This window comes from Alexandromys fortis, unplaced genomic scaffold (assembly GCF_014885135.2).
Source record: "Alexandromys fortis isolate MF-2015 unplaced genomic scaffold, M_Fortis_MF-2015_v1.1 scaffold_81, whole genome shotgun sequence".
NCBI lineage: Eukaryota > Metazoa > Chordata > Mammalia > Rodentia > Cricetidae > Alexandromys > Alexandromys fortis.
The window spans coordinates 5,343,034-5,358,052 of NW_026067960.1; the positions used below are offsets into that span (position 1 = coordinate 5,343,034).

General features: G+C 49.8%; 3 protein-coding genes across 3 annotated transcripts in view; 1 reads left to right on the forward strand and 2 right to left on the reverse strand.

The window, feature by feature from the left end:
* The first annotated feature begins 251 nt into the window (after positions 1–251).
* Positions 252–8,788, forward strand: Tubb1 (tubulin beta 1 class VI). Its single transcript, XM_050152873.1, has 4 exons — positions 252–355; positions 5,150–5,258; positions 5,891–6,001; positions 6,165–8,788. The coding sequence occupies exons 1-4, from the start codon at positions 299–301 to the stop codon at positions 7,247–7,249; spliced, it is 1,362 nt and encodes a 453-aa protein (XP_050008830.1). The 5' UTR covers positions 252–298; the 3' UTR covers positions 7,250–8,788.
* A 1,677-nt stretch (positions 8,789–10,465) lies between these two features.
* Atp5f1e (ATP synthase F1 subunit epsilon) lies at positions 10,466–12,893 on the reverse strand. The gene is made up of 3 exons (XM_050153028.1): positions 12,726–12,893; positions 11,846–11,972; positions 10,466–10,618 (listed from the first exon to the last, which is right to left on the reverse strand). The coding sequence occupies exons 1-2, from the start codon at positions 12,755–12,757 to the stop codon at positions 11,849–11,851; spliced, it is 156 nt and encodes a 51-aa protein (XP_050008985.1). The 5' UTR covers positions 12,758–12,893; the 3' UTR covers positions 10,466–10,618; positions 11,846–11,848.
* A 1,020-nt stretch (positions 12,894–13,913) lies between these two features.
* Prelid3b (PRELI domain containing 3B) overlaps positions 13,914–15,019 on the reverse strand; it is an 8,276-nt gene continuing 7,170 nt past the window's right edge. The window contains exon 6 of the mRNA XM_050153027.1: positions 13,914–14,698. Coding sequence (XP_050008984.1) covers positions 14,576–14,698 — 123 coding nt within the window. The 3' untranslated portion in view covers positions 13,914–14,575. The remainder of the gene's footprint in view (positions 14,699–15,019) is intronic.

Consider the following 15,019-nt stretch of genomic DNA (forward strand, 5'->3'; position numbering starts at 1 on the left):
CCAGGTCTGGGAGACGAGAGTACTAGGTTCCACACAGAGGAAGCCTCAGTCCAACTCTTACCGAGGAAATGACTGGGCAGAGCTCAGGACAGACAAGCATCCCTCTTACCATGACTGTGGAAAACAGGGAAGGCCTGGGGCGGGGCCTTCAGCCAGACACCCCCATAGGTCAATTGGGAGAGCAGCTGGGGTGGGCTGGTCCCATCAGGGCCATGAAAGAAACTGCACCCAGCTCTCCCTGACAATCCAGGCTCTCCCACACGCTGAGACCTGACTGATCCTTGGGTTCAAGGCAAGGATGCGGGAAATCGTGCACATTCAGATTGGCCAGTGTGGCAACCAGATCGGATCCAAGGTGGGTAAGACCAGAGTCATTCGCCACAGGTTGCAGCTAAACCAACAGATGCCCAGGTTCCCAAAGGAGGAGGCCTAGCGGGTTTGTTAAATAGAAAGCTTATTAAACAAGGTCTTTTAGCAAAACCATTAGAGCTAGAGTGTTAATTAATGTTAATTTTGCCTGTAATTGTATGTGTAAATGGGTATGAAAGCCATTTTGCTTTTAGCATTTTAGAAATGAGCTTTCCACATCTAAAATCAGTAATTTGTTTCAAGAGTTTTCTGAAGCTTTTTGGGAATTTTTCTTAATTTAAAATTGTGATTATTATAATTTGTGTGTGTGTGGTGTGTATGTATTGTATTGTGTGTGTGTGGTGAGTGTGTGTATGTATATGAGTGATGTGTGTGGTATGTATATATGTTGTGTGTGGTGTACGTATGTGTGGTGTGTGTGTGTTGTGTGTGGTGTATATATGTGGTATAGTGTATATGTTGTGTGTGTGTGGTGTGTGTGGTGTATGTACTGTGTGTGTGGTGTGTTGGGGGTGTGTGTATGTGTGGTGTATATATGTGGTATAGTGTATATGTTGTGTTGTGTGGTGTGTGTGGTGTATGTACTGTGTGTGTGGTGTGTTGGGGGTGTGTGTATGTGTGGTGTATATATGTGGTATAGTGTATGTGTTGTGTGTGTGGTGTGTATGTGTGCGTGGTATGTATGTGGTATGTGTGTGTGGATTCAGGTATGGTGCCCCAGAATGCTCAGGTCCCTAGGTTTGACAGCTCCTTTACCTGGAGAGCCATCTACAAAGCAGTGTTTAAAACTGCCTGTCATTACTATTATGATCTGGATTGTTTATCTGGGAGGGTGGGTGCAGTCACTGCTGAAGCGGTTCTCTCCTTTCACCCCAGGGGTTGAACTCAGGCCTTCGAGCTTGGTGGCCAGAGTCTCTGTCCTGCTGAGCCATCTTGGAAAGTTTGTTTTGTTTTTTGTCAATACCCTGTCACTGTGGTGCCTTATGCCCCCCAAATGTTCTTTTCAAAATTTACTCTATGGCAATTTTAAATTTTAGTTAATTAATTAATTAATTAAGTTTTTCCTGATGGGGTTTCTCCCTGGCTGTCCTGGAACTAGTTTTGTAAATCAGCCTGGCCACAAACTCAGAGGTTCACCTACCTCTGCTTCCTGAGTGGTGGAATTAAAGGCATGCGCCACCACCTTCTGCATTATTTTGGGGCAATTTTACACATGTATATATTGATCAGATCCACCCCTACCTCCTACCACTGTCCCTGGACCCTGTGTAATACACCCATCTACTACCCCCTTCACACACACACACGGTTCTGTAACCCACTGAGTCCAGTCAGTGCCGCCTGCTGATCTACTAACGGACCTCGTCTTGATTTTGTATTGGTAGCCACAGGTTCTATGAATTTGAGTGTGGTAGTCACACCATGTCTGGAAGACATTTCCCAGTATCCTCCACCCTCTGGCTCCTTCTCCACCTTTCTGTCCCTTCTTCTTCAAGGTCTCTGAGCATGGGTAGGCTGTGGTCCATACTAATGTTACAAAGAAAACTTAGGATGCAATAGGCAAGTAAAGAGGCAAACGCGGAGAGAAGTGATTAAAATATTCTGGCATGTAAATGAGTTTCCCTCTCAACCCCCACTTCCTCCTGCGCTGTTCCGAGTGAGGGTCTTGACTCCTTCCCTTGCAGACACCAGGAAGGCAGGCTCTGGCAGTCAGGACTGCCACTCCTAATCTTAAGATCAACAAGAGATCTGTAGCACCTATGGAGAGAGCTCCCTGTGTTTCTTTGAAATGACTTTCATGTGTATGAATCATGTGTTTAAAGCCACTGCCATGAACGGTCTTTGTTCCTTCCGAGCAGTATCACTAACAATAGTCAAAAGTGGGACCAGTGGCCAGCAGGGTGGCCAGTGGGCAAAGACGGTTGCTGCCAAGCCCGATGACCTGAGTTCGATCCTCAAGACCCCTGTGATAGAAAGAGAACCGGTTCCTACGAGCTGCACTCTGACCCCTACTTGTGACCATGTAGTGTTTAGCCGAGGGATGGACCTTGCCGGCTACCGTATGGAACACAGCTGTGGAACACTGGAGAAGGCTCTTTTGGTTTTGGTTTTCCTAATTTTATTTATCTACTTTTACATTTTTATTCAGATTTATATTGTATCTTGAGTATCTTCCTTTACCCCTACCCCATTTATCCCTTATTCCCCCGTCAGTATCTTATGTATACATGCCTGATTCTATATGACTATATAAACTCCAAGACACAGCAATGAGAGAAAACATGCAAGATTTGCCTTTGGAGACTACCTTAGTCCTCTTAATACAATGGTCTCTAGTCTCGACCATTTTCCAGAAGATGATAAAACTTTGTTCTTTGTGGCTGAAAAGAAAATCCCGCTGTGTATAGCCACATTTCCTCTGTCCAACACTCTACTCGGGGACTCGGGGACTCTACTCGGTTGGTCCCATTACTCAGCTGTCATAAACATTGCCACAGTCTACAAGGATGAGCAAGTGTCTCTGTGCTGTGTTGGCGTGGAGGCCTTCAGGTGAAGGAACACCCAGGGGAAGCTAGAGCTGGGTCGCCTTGAACAGAAGGTCTTTGAGTCTGGGGCAAACACCGTCACTGAGTCAGAGTGTCTTAACCAATAGAGAAGTGGGGTGTGGAGGGCTCAGGGACACTGCTCTGACCTCAGATGATAGGGTGGAGAGAGGCCTGGGGAGGAAGTGCGGGAAGGATAGGGATCAGCACTCCAGCTGCCTTCGGGATTGTGCCATCTGGTGGCTGGAGTCCTGGCCATGACTTTGCATCGGGCCTATAGGAATGTCAGGGAATGTTCTAGGCTGAAGAGATCTCTTAACTGGAAAAGCTCTTGCCATGGAAGCAAGAAGACCTGAATTTAGGTCCCAAACGTGCACAATGAGAGTTGTGTGTGCAACTCCCTGCTCAGGGGAGGCAGAAGCCTGCAGCTCTTTGGACAGCCTGATCAAGGTCAATGAGTTTCCGACTCAATGAGCAGCCAGATCTCGACCTCTGGCCTCCACACCGCACTCCACGCAGTGTGTGTCCACCCGCAGGCACTTGTAGGCACAATCATGAGCACAGACACACAGTGGCAAGACACAGCTCCTCTGAGCCTTCTCAGGCCGTCTCCCTACTGGTTCTCCTACTCTTCACAGCCCCTTAGAGCCCGGTGCTGTTCTGTTAAGAGCGTGGCTGAGGCAGAGGTGCTGCTTACAAAGTCGGCTTGGGAAAATACCCTGGAGATATAGACTCAAGGGAAGGTGTTTTCATTGCACTTTAATGTGAGAGCTTTTCAGAATGGTCTAATGAGACCATTCCAGTAATCTTCTCTGTATTAATAAATGCTGTGGGCAGGCAAGGTGGTGCAGCAGGTAAAGGGGCTTGCCGCCAAGCCGGATGGCCTGAGTTACATTCCCAGGGCCCGCATGGTAGAGAAAATTGACAACCACTGATTGCTTGTGCACACATCAACAAACATGCGTACACACATGAATGAATGAATGAATGAATGTGATAAAATGATGTTCTCAGCAGGGGGTGATGGTGCATACTTTTAATCCCAGCACTTAGGAGGCACAGGCAAGCGGATCTGTGAGTTTGAGGCCAGCCTGATCTACTGAGTAAGACTGTATCTCAAATGCTGTATGCATGGGTACATAGGATGTTCCAAACAGCTCCAAGACATCAGCTACACATAATTCTGAATTAGGAGTCTGTTAGATGGTCAAATTCTATTGTCAGGTTGTGCAGTCAGGCCCTGGTTATGGACTTCTGAAGTGAAGTTCATGGAAAGAAAAAATCCCCATTGTGAAATGAAATAAGAACTCAGTTTGTTTTCATTTCCTGGATTGGCACTTCTCCGGGTCAGACCAAGGCAAGGGGAAGTTTAAGCTCCCTCATCTGAAGTGAGACTCTAAAAGGACCAGCTGTAATGCACTGGGGTTAATAGCAAAATCCAATTTCATGTGCTTGACATTTCACTCCAGGAGTTCAGATAGATCTAAAGCACAGCCTTCGTAGTCACACTTAGCGAAGGCAAGGAGAGGAAGAACAAGAAGGAAGTGTTGGGCAGGGTCAGACAGTGCCCAGAGCAGCTGCATCTTCACGGGAGCCATCCCACCCTTTCTACTGAACTTTTTCTCATTCCATCTATTTATTTATTTGTGTGTATTTATGTGTGTGTGTGGGTGTGAGCGTGCGCGTGCATGTGCAGGAGAGAGTACACATGCCATGGTGTGTGTGTGGTAGTCAGTGTGTATGTGGTAGTTTGTGATTGGTGCTTGTTGGGAGCAGTGAGACCCCAGATCCTGAATTTCTTGTAAACAACTTGTTTTCCCCTGATCTGAGTGCCTACAGCTGCTCTGAGCACGAGACCTTCGGGAGTTCCTGATGGCAGGAGAGTGGTTTCTGGTGGGTTTGGCTGGGGCGTGGCTATCTCTATATAATCTGCCCCTGAACACAATAAGGGGGGGCATTCTTGGGAAATTCAAGGATGACCCGCGTCTCTGTCTCTCTGTCTGTGTGTGTCTGTGTATTTTAACCTCCAGCCCCCTTGCCCGAAGCTCGCGAACTGGGTAATAGCGCACCGAGCGCAGACACGGGGGCGCGGTGCGCAGCAGTTCTCTCCTTCCACAAGGTTCCAGGGACTGAACTCAAGTCCTAAGGCTTGGCGGCGGGCCCGTCTGTTAGCTGAGCTGCCCCAATGGCTCTTCCTTCCCCAGGTCTCTGAGCTGATTTCTCTCTTTCTGCTTCAGTTCTGGGAGGTGATCGGAGAAGAACATGGGATTGACCCTGCTGGGGGCTACTGTGGGGCCTCCGCCCAGCAACTGGAGCGGATCAGCGTGTACTACAATGAAGCCTACGGTAGGTAGGGCTGGCTGCTGGGCTGGCCTATCATCTGGGGAGCAAGGGCAGAGGAAATGGCCCAAGTGTGAAAGACTGAAGTCCCAACATGGAATTGGCAGATAGGCAGGGTCACAGAGTCTAGTTAGTGGGTGCCCCACTCCAGTGCAAGGGGCAGAATGGGGCTGCAGTCACCCATGCTAGCCAGTCATTCCCCTCAGGAAGAGTGGGAATCCATGTTCTTAGTGAGACACAGTAATAAGAGAAGGAGAGCTTTAAAAAGCTACTTTAACAGATCTGTGTCATGGTAGTCTGGGTCAGGTATGATCAGGTATAGATATTAAAATGTCTACGTACTAGACTTCTCATGGGAGGCCTTACCCTTTCTGAGGAGTGGATGGGGGGTTGCCTAGGGGATGGCAGGGTGAGGGGTAGAAGAGAGGAGGGAGGGGGAACTGTGGTTAGTATATAAAATGAAAAAAAAACTTTAAACTTTTTTTTAAAAAAAAAGAAGGAAAAAAATGTCTACCTACCAAAGGCTTTCTTCTAGAATATTCGTGGTTTTTAGTCAGTGCCCCAAGGATCCATTTTGAGTAAACATCAACTTTTAGAAAAACTGTCATGTGCTGAGCTGTTCCTACTAATCTGCACAGGTAAAAAGTATGTGCCCCGCGCTGTCCTTGTGGACCTGGAACCTGGGACGATGGATAGCATCCGATCCAGCAGATTAGGAGCCCTCTTTCAGCCTGATAATTTTGTTCATGGTAGGTTTTTTTGTTTGTTTGCTTGTTTTTTTTTTTTTTTTTTTTTGAGGGGGTGGGTTGTTTTTTTTCCCAGAAGCTTCTGCCAGGAAGCGCTGAGGATGCCTTGTGGTGGCGCCCCGCTCACCTCACCTTTCCGCCTGCCGCTCTTCTCTCCTGGTCCTAGGTAACTCAGGAGCTGGTAACAACTGGGCCAAGGGCCACTACACCGAGGGAGCAGAGCTGATCGAGAGCGTCCTGGACGTGGTGAGGCGGGAGAGCGAGAGCTGCGACTGCCTTCAGGGTTTCCAGATCGTGCACTCTCTGGGTGGGGGCACCGGCTCAGGCATGGGCACCTTGCTCATGAACAAGATCAGGGAGGAATACCCAGACCGGATCCTTAACTCCTTTAGCGTCATGCCGTCCCCCAAGGTGTCCGACACGGTGGTAGAGCCCTACAATGCCGCCCTGTCCATCCACCAGCTGATTGAGAACACAGATGCCTGTTTCTGCATCGACAACGAGGCACTCTACGACATTTGCTTCCGCACCCTGAGGCTGACGACACCCACCTACGGCGACCTCAACCACCTGGTGTCCTTGACCATGAGTGGCATCACGACTTCCCTACGGTTTCCCGGCCAGCTCAACGCGGACCTGCGCAAGCTGGCGGTGAATATGGTGCCCTTTCCTCGTCTCCACTTCTTCATGCCGGGCTTCGCTCCACTCACGGCCCAGGGCAGTCAGCAGTACCGAGCCCTCTCGGTGGCTGAGCTCACCCAACAGATGTTTGATGCCCGCAACATCATGGCTGCCTGTGACCCTCGCCGCGGTCGCTACCTGACTGTGGCTTGCATCTTCCGGGGTAAGATGTCCACTAAGGAAGTAGACCAACAGCTGCTGTCTGTGCAGACGAGGAACAGCAGCTGCTTCGTGGAATGGATTCCCAACAACGTCAAGGTGGCTGTGTGTGACATCCCACCCCGCGGGCTGAACATGGCAGCTACCTTCCTGGGTAACAATACAGCCATCCAGGAGCTCTTCACCAGGGTCTCCGAGCACTTCTCGGCCATGTTCAGAAGGAAAGCTTTTGTGCACTGGTACACCAGCGAAGGGATGGACATAAGTGAATTTGGGGAAGCTGAGAGTGATATCCATGACCTGGTATCTGAGTACCAACAATTTCAAGACGTCAAAGCAGGGCTGGAGGAGAGCGAAGAGGACAGGGAGGAAGAGGAGGCAGAAATGGAGGCAGAAGATAAGGAACATTAGCCAGGAGAGAGGCTACAGGGCAGCCATTTTCTGTAATTTCTCCAAAGACCTGTGGCTGTCCTGAAGCCCTTGGAGCCTGCCCTCCCTTTGCCAAGGGGAGGGACAACAGGTGTAGGTGGTAGTGATGGTTGGGCGTGGCAGGGCCTTTGGCAGCCACTACGTCATCACGTGATTGTGCTTCTCTTTAAGCAGCAAGCGAATTGACTGTAGTGAGCCAGCTTGTTTTTTAGTAGCTATAGGTAGACCCCTAGAAGAAGCTTGCCAGGAGTCCTTTGCAGCGCATGGTCCCTCTCCAACCCTTTAGCAGCGTTGTTGAGTACCCGATAACCAGGGCAGCTCTGAGTCCCCCTTTCCCAAACCCAGCAAGACCTGGTGTCTGAAGGGTGTGCGGGAGGCTCAGGGCCAAGGGAAGTGTGAGTCCACCTCCATGACTGCACTGTGTAGCCCTTCTGTGCCCCTCGACAGGCTGGCTGGAAGAAGACAAAGGGAAGCCAGAGAAGCCATGCTTCGCCTCTGAGCTCCCGCCGTCCAAAGCCTAGGGAAACAAAGCATTCCCGTCCTCGGACCCTGGTCTCCCAGTAACTGGCTCCCAACGCATTTCTCTGTGTTTCTCGTTAGAACTAGACGCCAGTGTTCACTAATGACTGTCCTGGTTTTCCTCCCAAAGGCTGTCCGTAGATGCTCTTTATTCCCCTCAGCAGTCACCTCTGCAGCTCTTGTTCAGCCTCTCCATTCTCTGGGAAGGGGCACGAGGCATGCCCGGCAACCATTTGGATGCAGGAACGCAGCCGCAATGCCGCAGTGTCCTCCTTGGTGACAGCGGACATGGGCTCATTAGGGAACTTTATAGTTCAGATTAATTTGCAGAAGTTGCCATGGATGTTTGCAGGATGACACAGCTTTAACCACTGCAGCTGTAACCTCACATGACGACAGGACTGAACACACAGGAGCCCAGGCAGCCTTCCGTAACCTCTTGGCTGTAGTCTACCTAGGTCCGAGGTGCGTGGGGTCTCAGTGGTCTGCAGCTGTCACGGAGGAGCTCTTTGACCTCTCCAAAGGGAATTGTTTGCGTGAAAGTGGGTCCTAGTGTCTTGGTTTGTCCCTATGGTGCTGGGGATGGAACCTAGGGCCTTGTCACCAGCTACTCTCCGGGGCCTGTTTATAACCAATACTGAATTGGCAGGTGGGCGGCAGTCTCTTCACTTAGGCACCGGGAAGAAATAATTACAGTTCACAGCGCGAGCAATCAGGCCCCATTGTTGGTGTGACTGACCAGGCTCCTGTTTATTTTAAATACTTTCCACTTTGGTATGGATTGAGAAGCACGAGCTGAGCGTTAGAGCTGTACCTCCCCTTTCTTCCTTAGATGCTAACAAGGTTTACAGCCCACCACTCTGCAGGAGTCTGCTGCATGCTTACTGGGATGCCTTCATTCTAGCCTGTGAAAGGTGATCCCACAGATGCAAAAAGAGGCCTCAATTCTAACTTTTTTAAAATTTATGACTGTTTATACTTGCTCACTAAGTCATTGAAGTGCGAATAAATTCCATTTTAAATGACCAAGTCATTTCATCTCTGACTCAGCAAACCCCTTCCCTTGGAGTTTGACCACTCAGGCTGATGTGTCTCACCTGACTGTTCTAACGGTACAAGGAGGTTACAGTGCCAACTGACAAAAAGCCCAGGGACACTGGGTCTTTTCAGTGGTATGGTTGCCACGGTGACATCTGTGTAGCTGAAATCAGGAGCTGGAAGACTTCAAAGCTCCCTGGATCCCTCTGCTCTGACACCACTGCTTACGGACCCCATCACTTGTCGAGTTGTCCTGTCACCCCAAGGTGCTGGACCTGAGTTTACTTCATCCGTGTTGCCTTAGTATTTAATCTTACTAGATCAGACTCTCAGGATCTTTGACGAACAGTCATTTGATTACTTCAATCCTTGCCCCAAGTCTCATCTCTAGTCACCCCAATTAATGGCTCCCTGAATAAATTATTTACAAAGCTGGAAATCCTTATTAGTCAGCCTGGTTATCCTATGGCCCACGAGTCAGCTGTCGGACGGGAGCTGCTTCTTGGGGCCTTAATCTCGGGGAAAGTGGTGTCAGCTAAATGCTGCAAGTTCTTAATATCAGGACTTCAGCAGATGCCACGGCTCCTAACCTTTCAGGATCAGTTAATGTCTCTCCTTAAGCACCCCGTGCTGAGAGTCCACTGAAACCCATAGGGGAAGTGTGTGTCCGTCTTCAGCCTCACGTGACCTGAAGCACGGATTGTAGCTATTTCTCTGCTCTCTAGAAAGTTAGTGTGCGGTCAACTTTGCAGTAACTCTACTCAATTAAGAGCCTAAGAGGGTCCAGGCCATTATTTTGAGACAGGGTTTCTTGGTGTAGCTCTGGCTGTCCTGGAACTAGCTCTTAAAGACCAGGCTGGCCTTAACTCAGAGATCCTCCGGCCTCTTCCTCCAGAGTGCTGGGATTAAAGGTGTGTACCACCACCTGGCAGAGGGTTCACATTTTAAAGAAAGCCAAAAACAAAGCCCTTTGTTCCTAAACACTTAACTGAGGAATCAATGTCCTTTCAGACGAGGTCAGACTGCCCAACCACTGTGTCCAAACTGGTTTTAGCTGGGTGGTGGTGGTGCAGGCCTTTAATCCTAGCACTCTGGAGGAAGAGGCAGGAGGATCTCTGAGTTCAAGGCCAGCCTGGTCTACTAGTTCCAGGACAGGTTCCAAAGCTACAGAGAAACTCTGTCCCAAAAAACCAAATAATCATAAGTTTTAATTGAACCTCAGCCGTCAACACAGGACACAAGGTATTGATCGGCTCTGCCTCATTTCCGGTGACAAATGCACCCAGAAATTAATAAAAGGTGAAAAGCGTTTTGTCTGGATAAAGTCTAGTGATAATGACTCCTCTCCAGGTCAGTGTGAAGCGAGATGAGTCATACAATTTGTTCCTCTAATGCTGTTCTAATTGTTTCGGTTGAACTACCGGCTACCTGGAGCCACCCAGAGCCTTGGTTTACCATGAACCGATTCAGACTAGGGACAACACGACCTCCACGATGACGGTGTCACATTTTCGTAAACCATGACACTTTGATAGTTAAGCAGTGCTCCCACAGCAGCCGCACACAAGTCATGGTTCACACGGTCACACTCGCATTACTCTGTGGAAAGTTCCTATTTAAAAATGTACAACAGAAGCGAAATCCAGCAGACATGAACCATGTCATTTTATTGGCATAGTCAATTTATCAACAAGGGCAGTTTTGTCCCCAGGAGGTGAGGGTGATTTCAATCTGCCATAGCAGGTACCCATGTCTTCACCGTGACGACTCAGCAGTTCCCGCTTCAGCCAGTGCCTACAGAGACAAGAAAACGCAACAGTTGCTAGTTTGCCTTTTGCCGTGTCTGCCTCACACCCACCCTGACTGGAACCTGCTGTATCAGCTGCAGCACAGCTGGAGTGACCCTAGGCCTGGGCTGCCTGTCCTTGAGTAAATCATTTCTACTGTGACAGAAACAACTTCGTCCTATAGCTCCCCATCCCCCAGGCCAGCAGACTGGGGTCCTCGCTGCTGTAAGACATCAAGATAGAGACCACACATTTTTTTTTCAGGAGCCAGACCTGCCTCTCTGACCCCAAGGCTCCAACAAAGTCACTGGGGTCAGCCACAAATGGGCAGCGTGCCTGCAGGCAGGAGAGGGGCTGTTCTGATTCAGCTCACTGTGGAGAATCAACAGTCCACCAAAACCAAGGTTTTACAGGTCCAGATTCTGATTAGACTGAACCAAGAAAAGGGGCTCAATTCAAAACACTGCACCCCCACTCCCTGGTTTGCAATAAAATATTTGTTAATTCAAGATGAAATGAAAAGTGCTTAGGGCAGGGAGTTTCAATCAGGCCAGCTGCTCGTGCCATAGGCTGTGGAGCATGGACGGATGCTGCGGGCTGCAAAGCAAATGAAATCTGAAGAACATCTCTCTGATAACTGGTCTTGCTTAGCTTTACAATAACAATGTAAATAAAGTAGCTGGGAGATCAAATCAGTCTGGAGAACCGTGGCCTGAACTCAATGACTCGGCACAGCACAAGATTGCAACTTGACAATTGCCCACCCCGCTGCACAGGTAAAACGAGCCAGGCTCTGAACGCAGCAGGACTGGGCTCACCCAGGGCTGGCAGCTCTTCCTGCTCAGTAAGCCAGCAGGACCCTGCCTGCAGGTGTGTGCGGGCACCAGCAGCGATGGGGGAAGGAACAGGCAAAGGACTGCCATTTCTCAGGTTCCCAGTCCGTTACGTAACTCCAAGAGCAATCACAACGGGGGGAGCTTACCCTCCAGTTATTTGATTGTGTGCAGATAGATGAACCAAGTTTAATTAAAATAAGACGGCTTTCTATCTGAGGATGCTAACTGCACTGAAAATCAATGTGCCAATTATTCTGCCTGTCGGGGCTGTCCCGGGCACTCTTTCATCATGCCAGGAGCCCTCTCAGGGCTGCAGCCGCCAGTGTCGGGGCAGAGCCGCGAACCAAAGCGAGTTCCGGTGAACCCCACCAGGCGGCTCTCACAAGCCAGCCACTCACCGGCTACTCCTTCTTCACCTTCACGATCTTTATGCTGCTGCCGGACGTCTTCTCGGCGTTAGCTTTGAACTCGGTTTTCAGGGCATCCCTCACTGCTTTCGCACAGATCTGGGAAAAGCGGATGTAGCTAGCAAAGCGAGAGAGAATATGAAAGGCTCGTTACCAACAGCTGGGCAGTGCTGGCGTTACGGGAGACATCTTGGTTTTCTTCCCATACTCTTACCTTTGGTTGGTTACTATGGTAAAATTGAAAACTGAGCGACACCAAAAGTGATCTATAGGAAGGAGACAGTCAGAACTGTGCCCCAGATTGGCTGGCATCTGACTGGGAGGTCCTAAGTTTTCTTCTTGGCAATGTATGTTTTCACACTGAGTTAAAATGAAGGACTTTTTAAAGGTCCCAGCGGAGGAAACAGAGCAAAATGTGAACATAGCTCTCACATGCATGATTCCCCGGCTCGTTGCTGTATGTTTAACAAACTTTTGAACTAAAAGAGTGCTTTTATGGTCAGTTATCTGAAGGCGTTCGCACCTGGCCTGCAAGGGGCTGGGAGGAGGAAAGGTGTGCAGGTGTGCGGATGCCGTGGGAGATGGCTCAACATGGGGCACTTAGGGCGGGCCCACCTCTGTCGGGGCACTGGGCCACGGCCTGGAGTCTGACCTTCTGGGAGGGGAGACCAAGTGTCACAGGGGTGGCTGCTCACAGGGGCTCAGCACAGCTCTGCAGACTGGGGAAGGGTCACCTGTGTGGGGCCATGACCCCGTGACCCCGCGGCGTGCCTTGTCCACGGCGACGCCATCTTGGCAGGTGGCCGCGTGGCTTGGCCATCGCGCGCGGCCTGAGGGCGGGCCGGGCCTCCCCAACGCCGTCCGGGCATACCTGAGTCCAGCCTGCCGCCAGTACGCCACCATGGTGTCGCGAGTGGGACGTGTCGGGCAGAGCCGCGGGGTCGCTTCAGAGTCGCTTCAGCCGGGACCGGCTGCAGGAAGGTCAGGCCGCCGGAGTACCGGAAAAGGCGGGGTGCGGGCCCGCCAGTCACCGCCTCGTCCCGCCCTCGTCTCAGCCGGGAGCCAATGGGAGAGCCGGTGCCGCCTGCTCATTGGCCGAACGGCCTCCGGAAACCACGGTCGCGCGCGCGGACACCTGGGAAAGTGAGGCCGCCGCGTCCCGGTCACCTTCCCAGGTGCGGTGGCAGAGGGCGGGGCCTTCTCCACGGGGCAGGACCGAGGCCGCCCAACTTCGCTGGCCCTGCGTTTGTGCTAAGAACTGTGTGGCAAACCAAGATTTACATCACTTTAAACTAGAGTTTAAATAGTCACTAGCGCATCAGACCCTTTCGGGTGTGACTCCACCCGAAACTTTGTCCAAGAGTAACACAGAGCAGTGTTCTGTTTAGCTGGGACGTTAAAAGTAGCTTCGTTAAAACAAAAAACCCCTTTCATTAGATGTAACCTGCTTTTATAAACGTCAAGAAATTTTAAGCTAAGGAACTTTTTGAAGTAGAAAAGCATTAATTTTAGAGCCATTTAAAACAGTCTCTGTGATTTTGTATGCATGTTACCGGTCTCTCTAAGAAAACCAAGTAGAACCCATCTCATAAAAGGCAAAAGGCAACCCCTCCGACAATACTGCAGTATCAGAGCAAACAGCAGTGACTGACAGTCCGGGGCTGTTTTGCAGTCCTCCTCTGGCACCCCAACCAACTCCAGTCTTCTAGGTGTTCTTCAGGGCACTGTGTTCCCACCCCCGTTTTCACCCAACACCCGGAGGGAAGAAGGCGGCACCGATGATCCAGGTGACATCTGAGACGTCCCAAATGATGGAGAGCTCTTTTCCCGTAAAAAAGATGCTTTGTGGTCATAATTTCCCCAAAAGTAATCACATCCAAACAACCTGACATCTCATGCCTCAGCGATGACAGAAGCACAGTGTTGACGGGTGGCGATGGATAAGGTCAGCAGACGTGAGCAGCTGCACTGCTTCTGTGATGCCATGCTCAGTAGTCACTTTATTTGCCAGTTAACGTACCCATCCCGCAGTCCAGCGTGAGAGATCACAAAGTACAAATGTGAGGAAGGGAATGCCTTTACTAAGTCACAAAACTTTGGCAAATCAATACAGTACCCGTTAATACAATAAAATACGATTTTTGCTGGAGTCATCATATTACCTTAGTGTTAATTTTCACTCCAAAAATATCATTTAAATACCAAATCCAAACACTGGTTTCTAATAGGGCAAGTTATTTTATACAAATTAATGTCATTTGAAATTATACAATGTCTCTTTTTAAAGTAAGTTCCTCACGCAGAAGGTTCTAGTTCACCGCGTCGGGCAACTGTGTGCACTCGAGGGCAGCCGGCCTTTGTGCTGGTTGGTCCACAGCCACGCAGGGCTTTAGTACCTGAAAGGCTAAGATCTATACCTAAGGAGACTCGAGACCAACATCAATTTCTTCTAAGCACTTAAACAACAACAAACAAGCCTGTTAACTGTTCACGTGAACACAAGACTCCAGCCAGCCCCTCAAGCCCTTCCCCTCAGGTGATCACTTTGACTCAGACCCTCTCCATCTTTTGTTTTGATCAAAAGTCACAGCCTTTCCCCAGCTCATTAAAAAAAAAAATAATAAAATCTACCTAAAGTAGCTATATTCTTTTAAATAACAAATAAATATGATGTCAGCTTGAAGAGTCCTGGGCCCTGCAGCTGCACACCAATTTCCATTGTCATTTTTCCACCAACGCTGCTGCGGCCGCCATTGGGGTCCTTATGCTTCCTCTGGCTGATGCTGTCAATTCTTCTATCTCGGCGTTCAGTTTATGGATCACCCATTCCATTGCTTCCCGGCCCTTAAAAAGTGCAATGGATTTACTGTTAGCAAGGGCAAAGGTATGTATACAGGAAACGGCCAGGATAAGGGGTAACAGGCTCACTGAACCTCAGGGACAGACCTCTCATCCTGGCCTTTTCAGTTATTATTTACCAAACACTAAATGCCTCAAGCAATTGGCCTGCACAGAAGCCACTTTTATCTTGTGTGCAGAAGGTGTCCACTGACTGGGACTGGGGCGCTCAAGCCCCTTTGCTTTCTGGAGCAACACTGTAACCCTAACGTGCACACCCCAGGATCTGGTCTTTGATCCTCCTCCCTCCCTCCCTCCCTCCCTCCC

Bases quoted from the DNA above. Each gene is read 5' to 3' on its own strand.
- Atp5f1e (XM_050153028.1), bottom strand. From the start codon at position 12,757: ATGGTGGCGTACTGGCGGCAGGCTGGACTCAG. The intron at 11,973-12,725 runs GTATGCCCGGAC...TCGCTTTGCTAG, and splicing joins TGGCGGCAGGCTGGACTCAG to CTACATCCGCTTTTCCCAGA.
- Tubb1 (XM_050152873.1), top strand. From the start codon at position 299: ATGCGGGAAATCGTGCACATTCAGATTGGCCAGTGTGGCAACCAGATC. The intron at 5,259-5,890 runs GTAGGTAGGGCT...TAATCTGCACAG, and splicing joins GTACTACAATGAAGCCTACG to GTAAAAAGTATGTGCCCCGC. The intron at 6,002-6,164 runs GTAGGTTTTTTT...TCCTGGTCCTAG, and splicing joins GCCTGATAATTTTGTTCATG to GTAACTCAGGAGCTGGTAAC.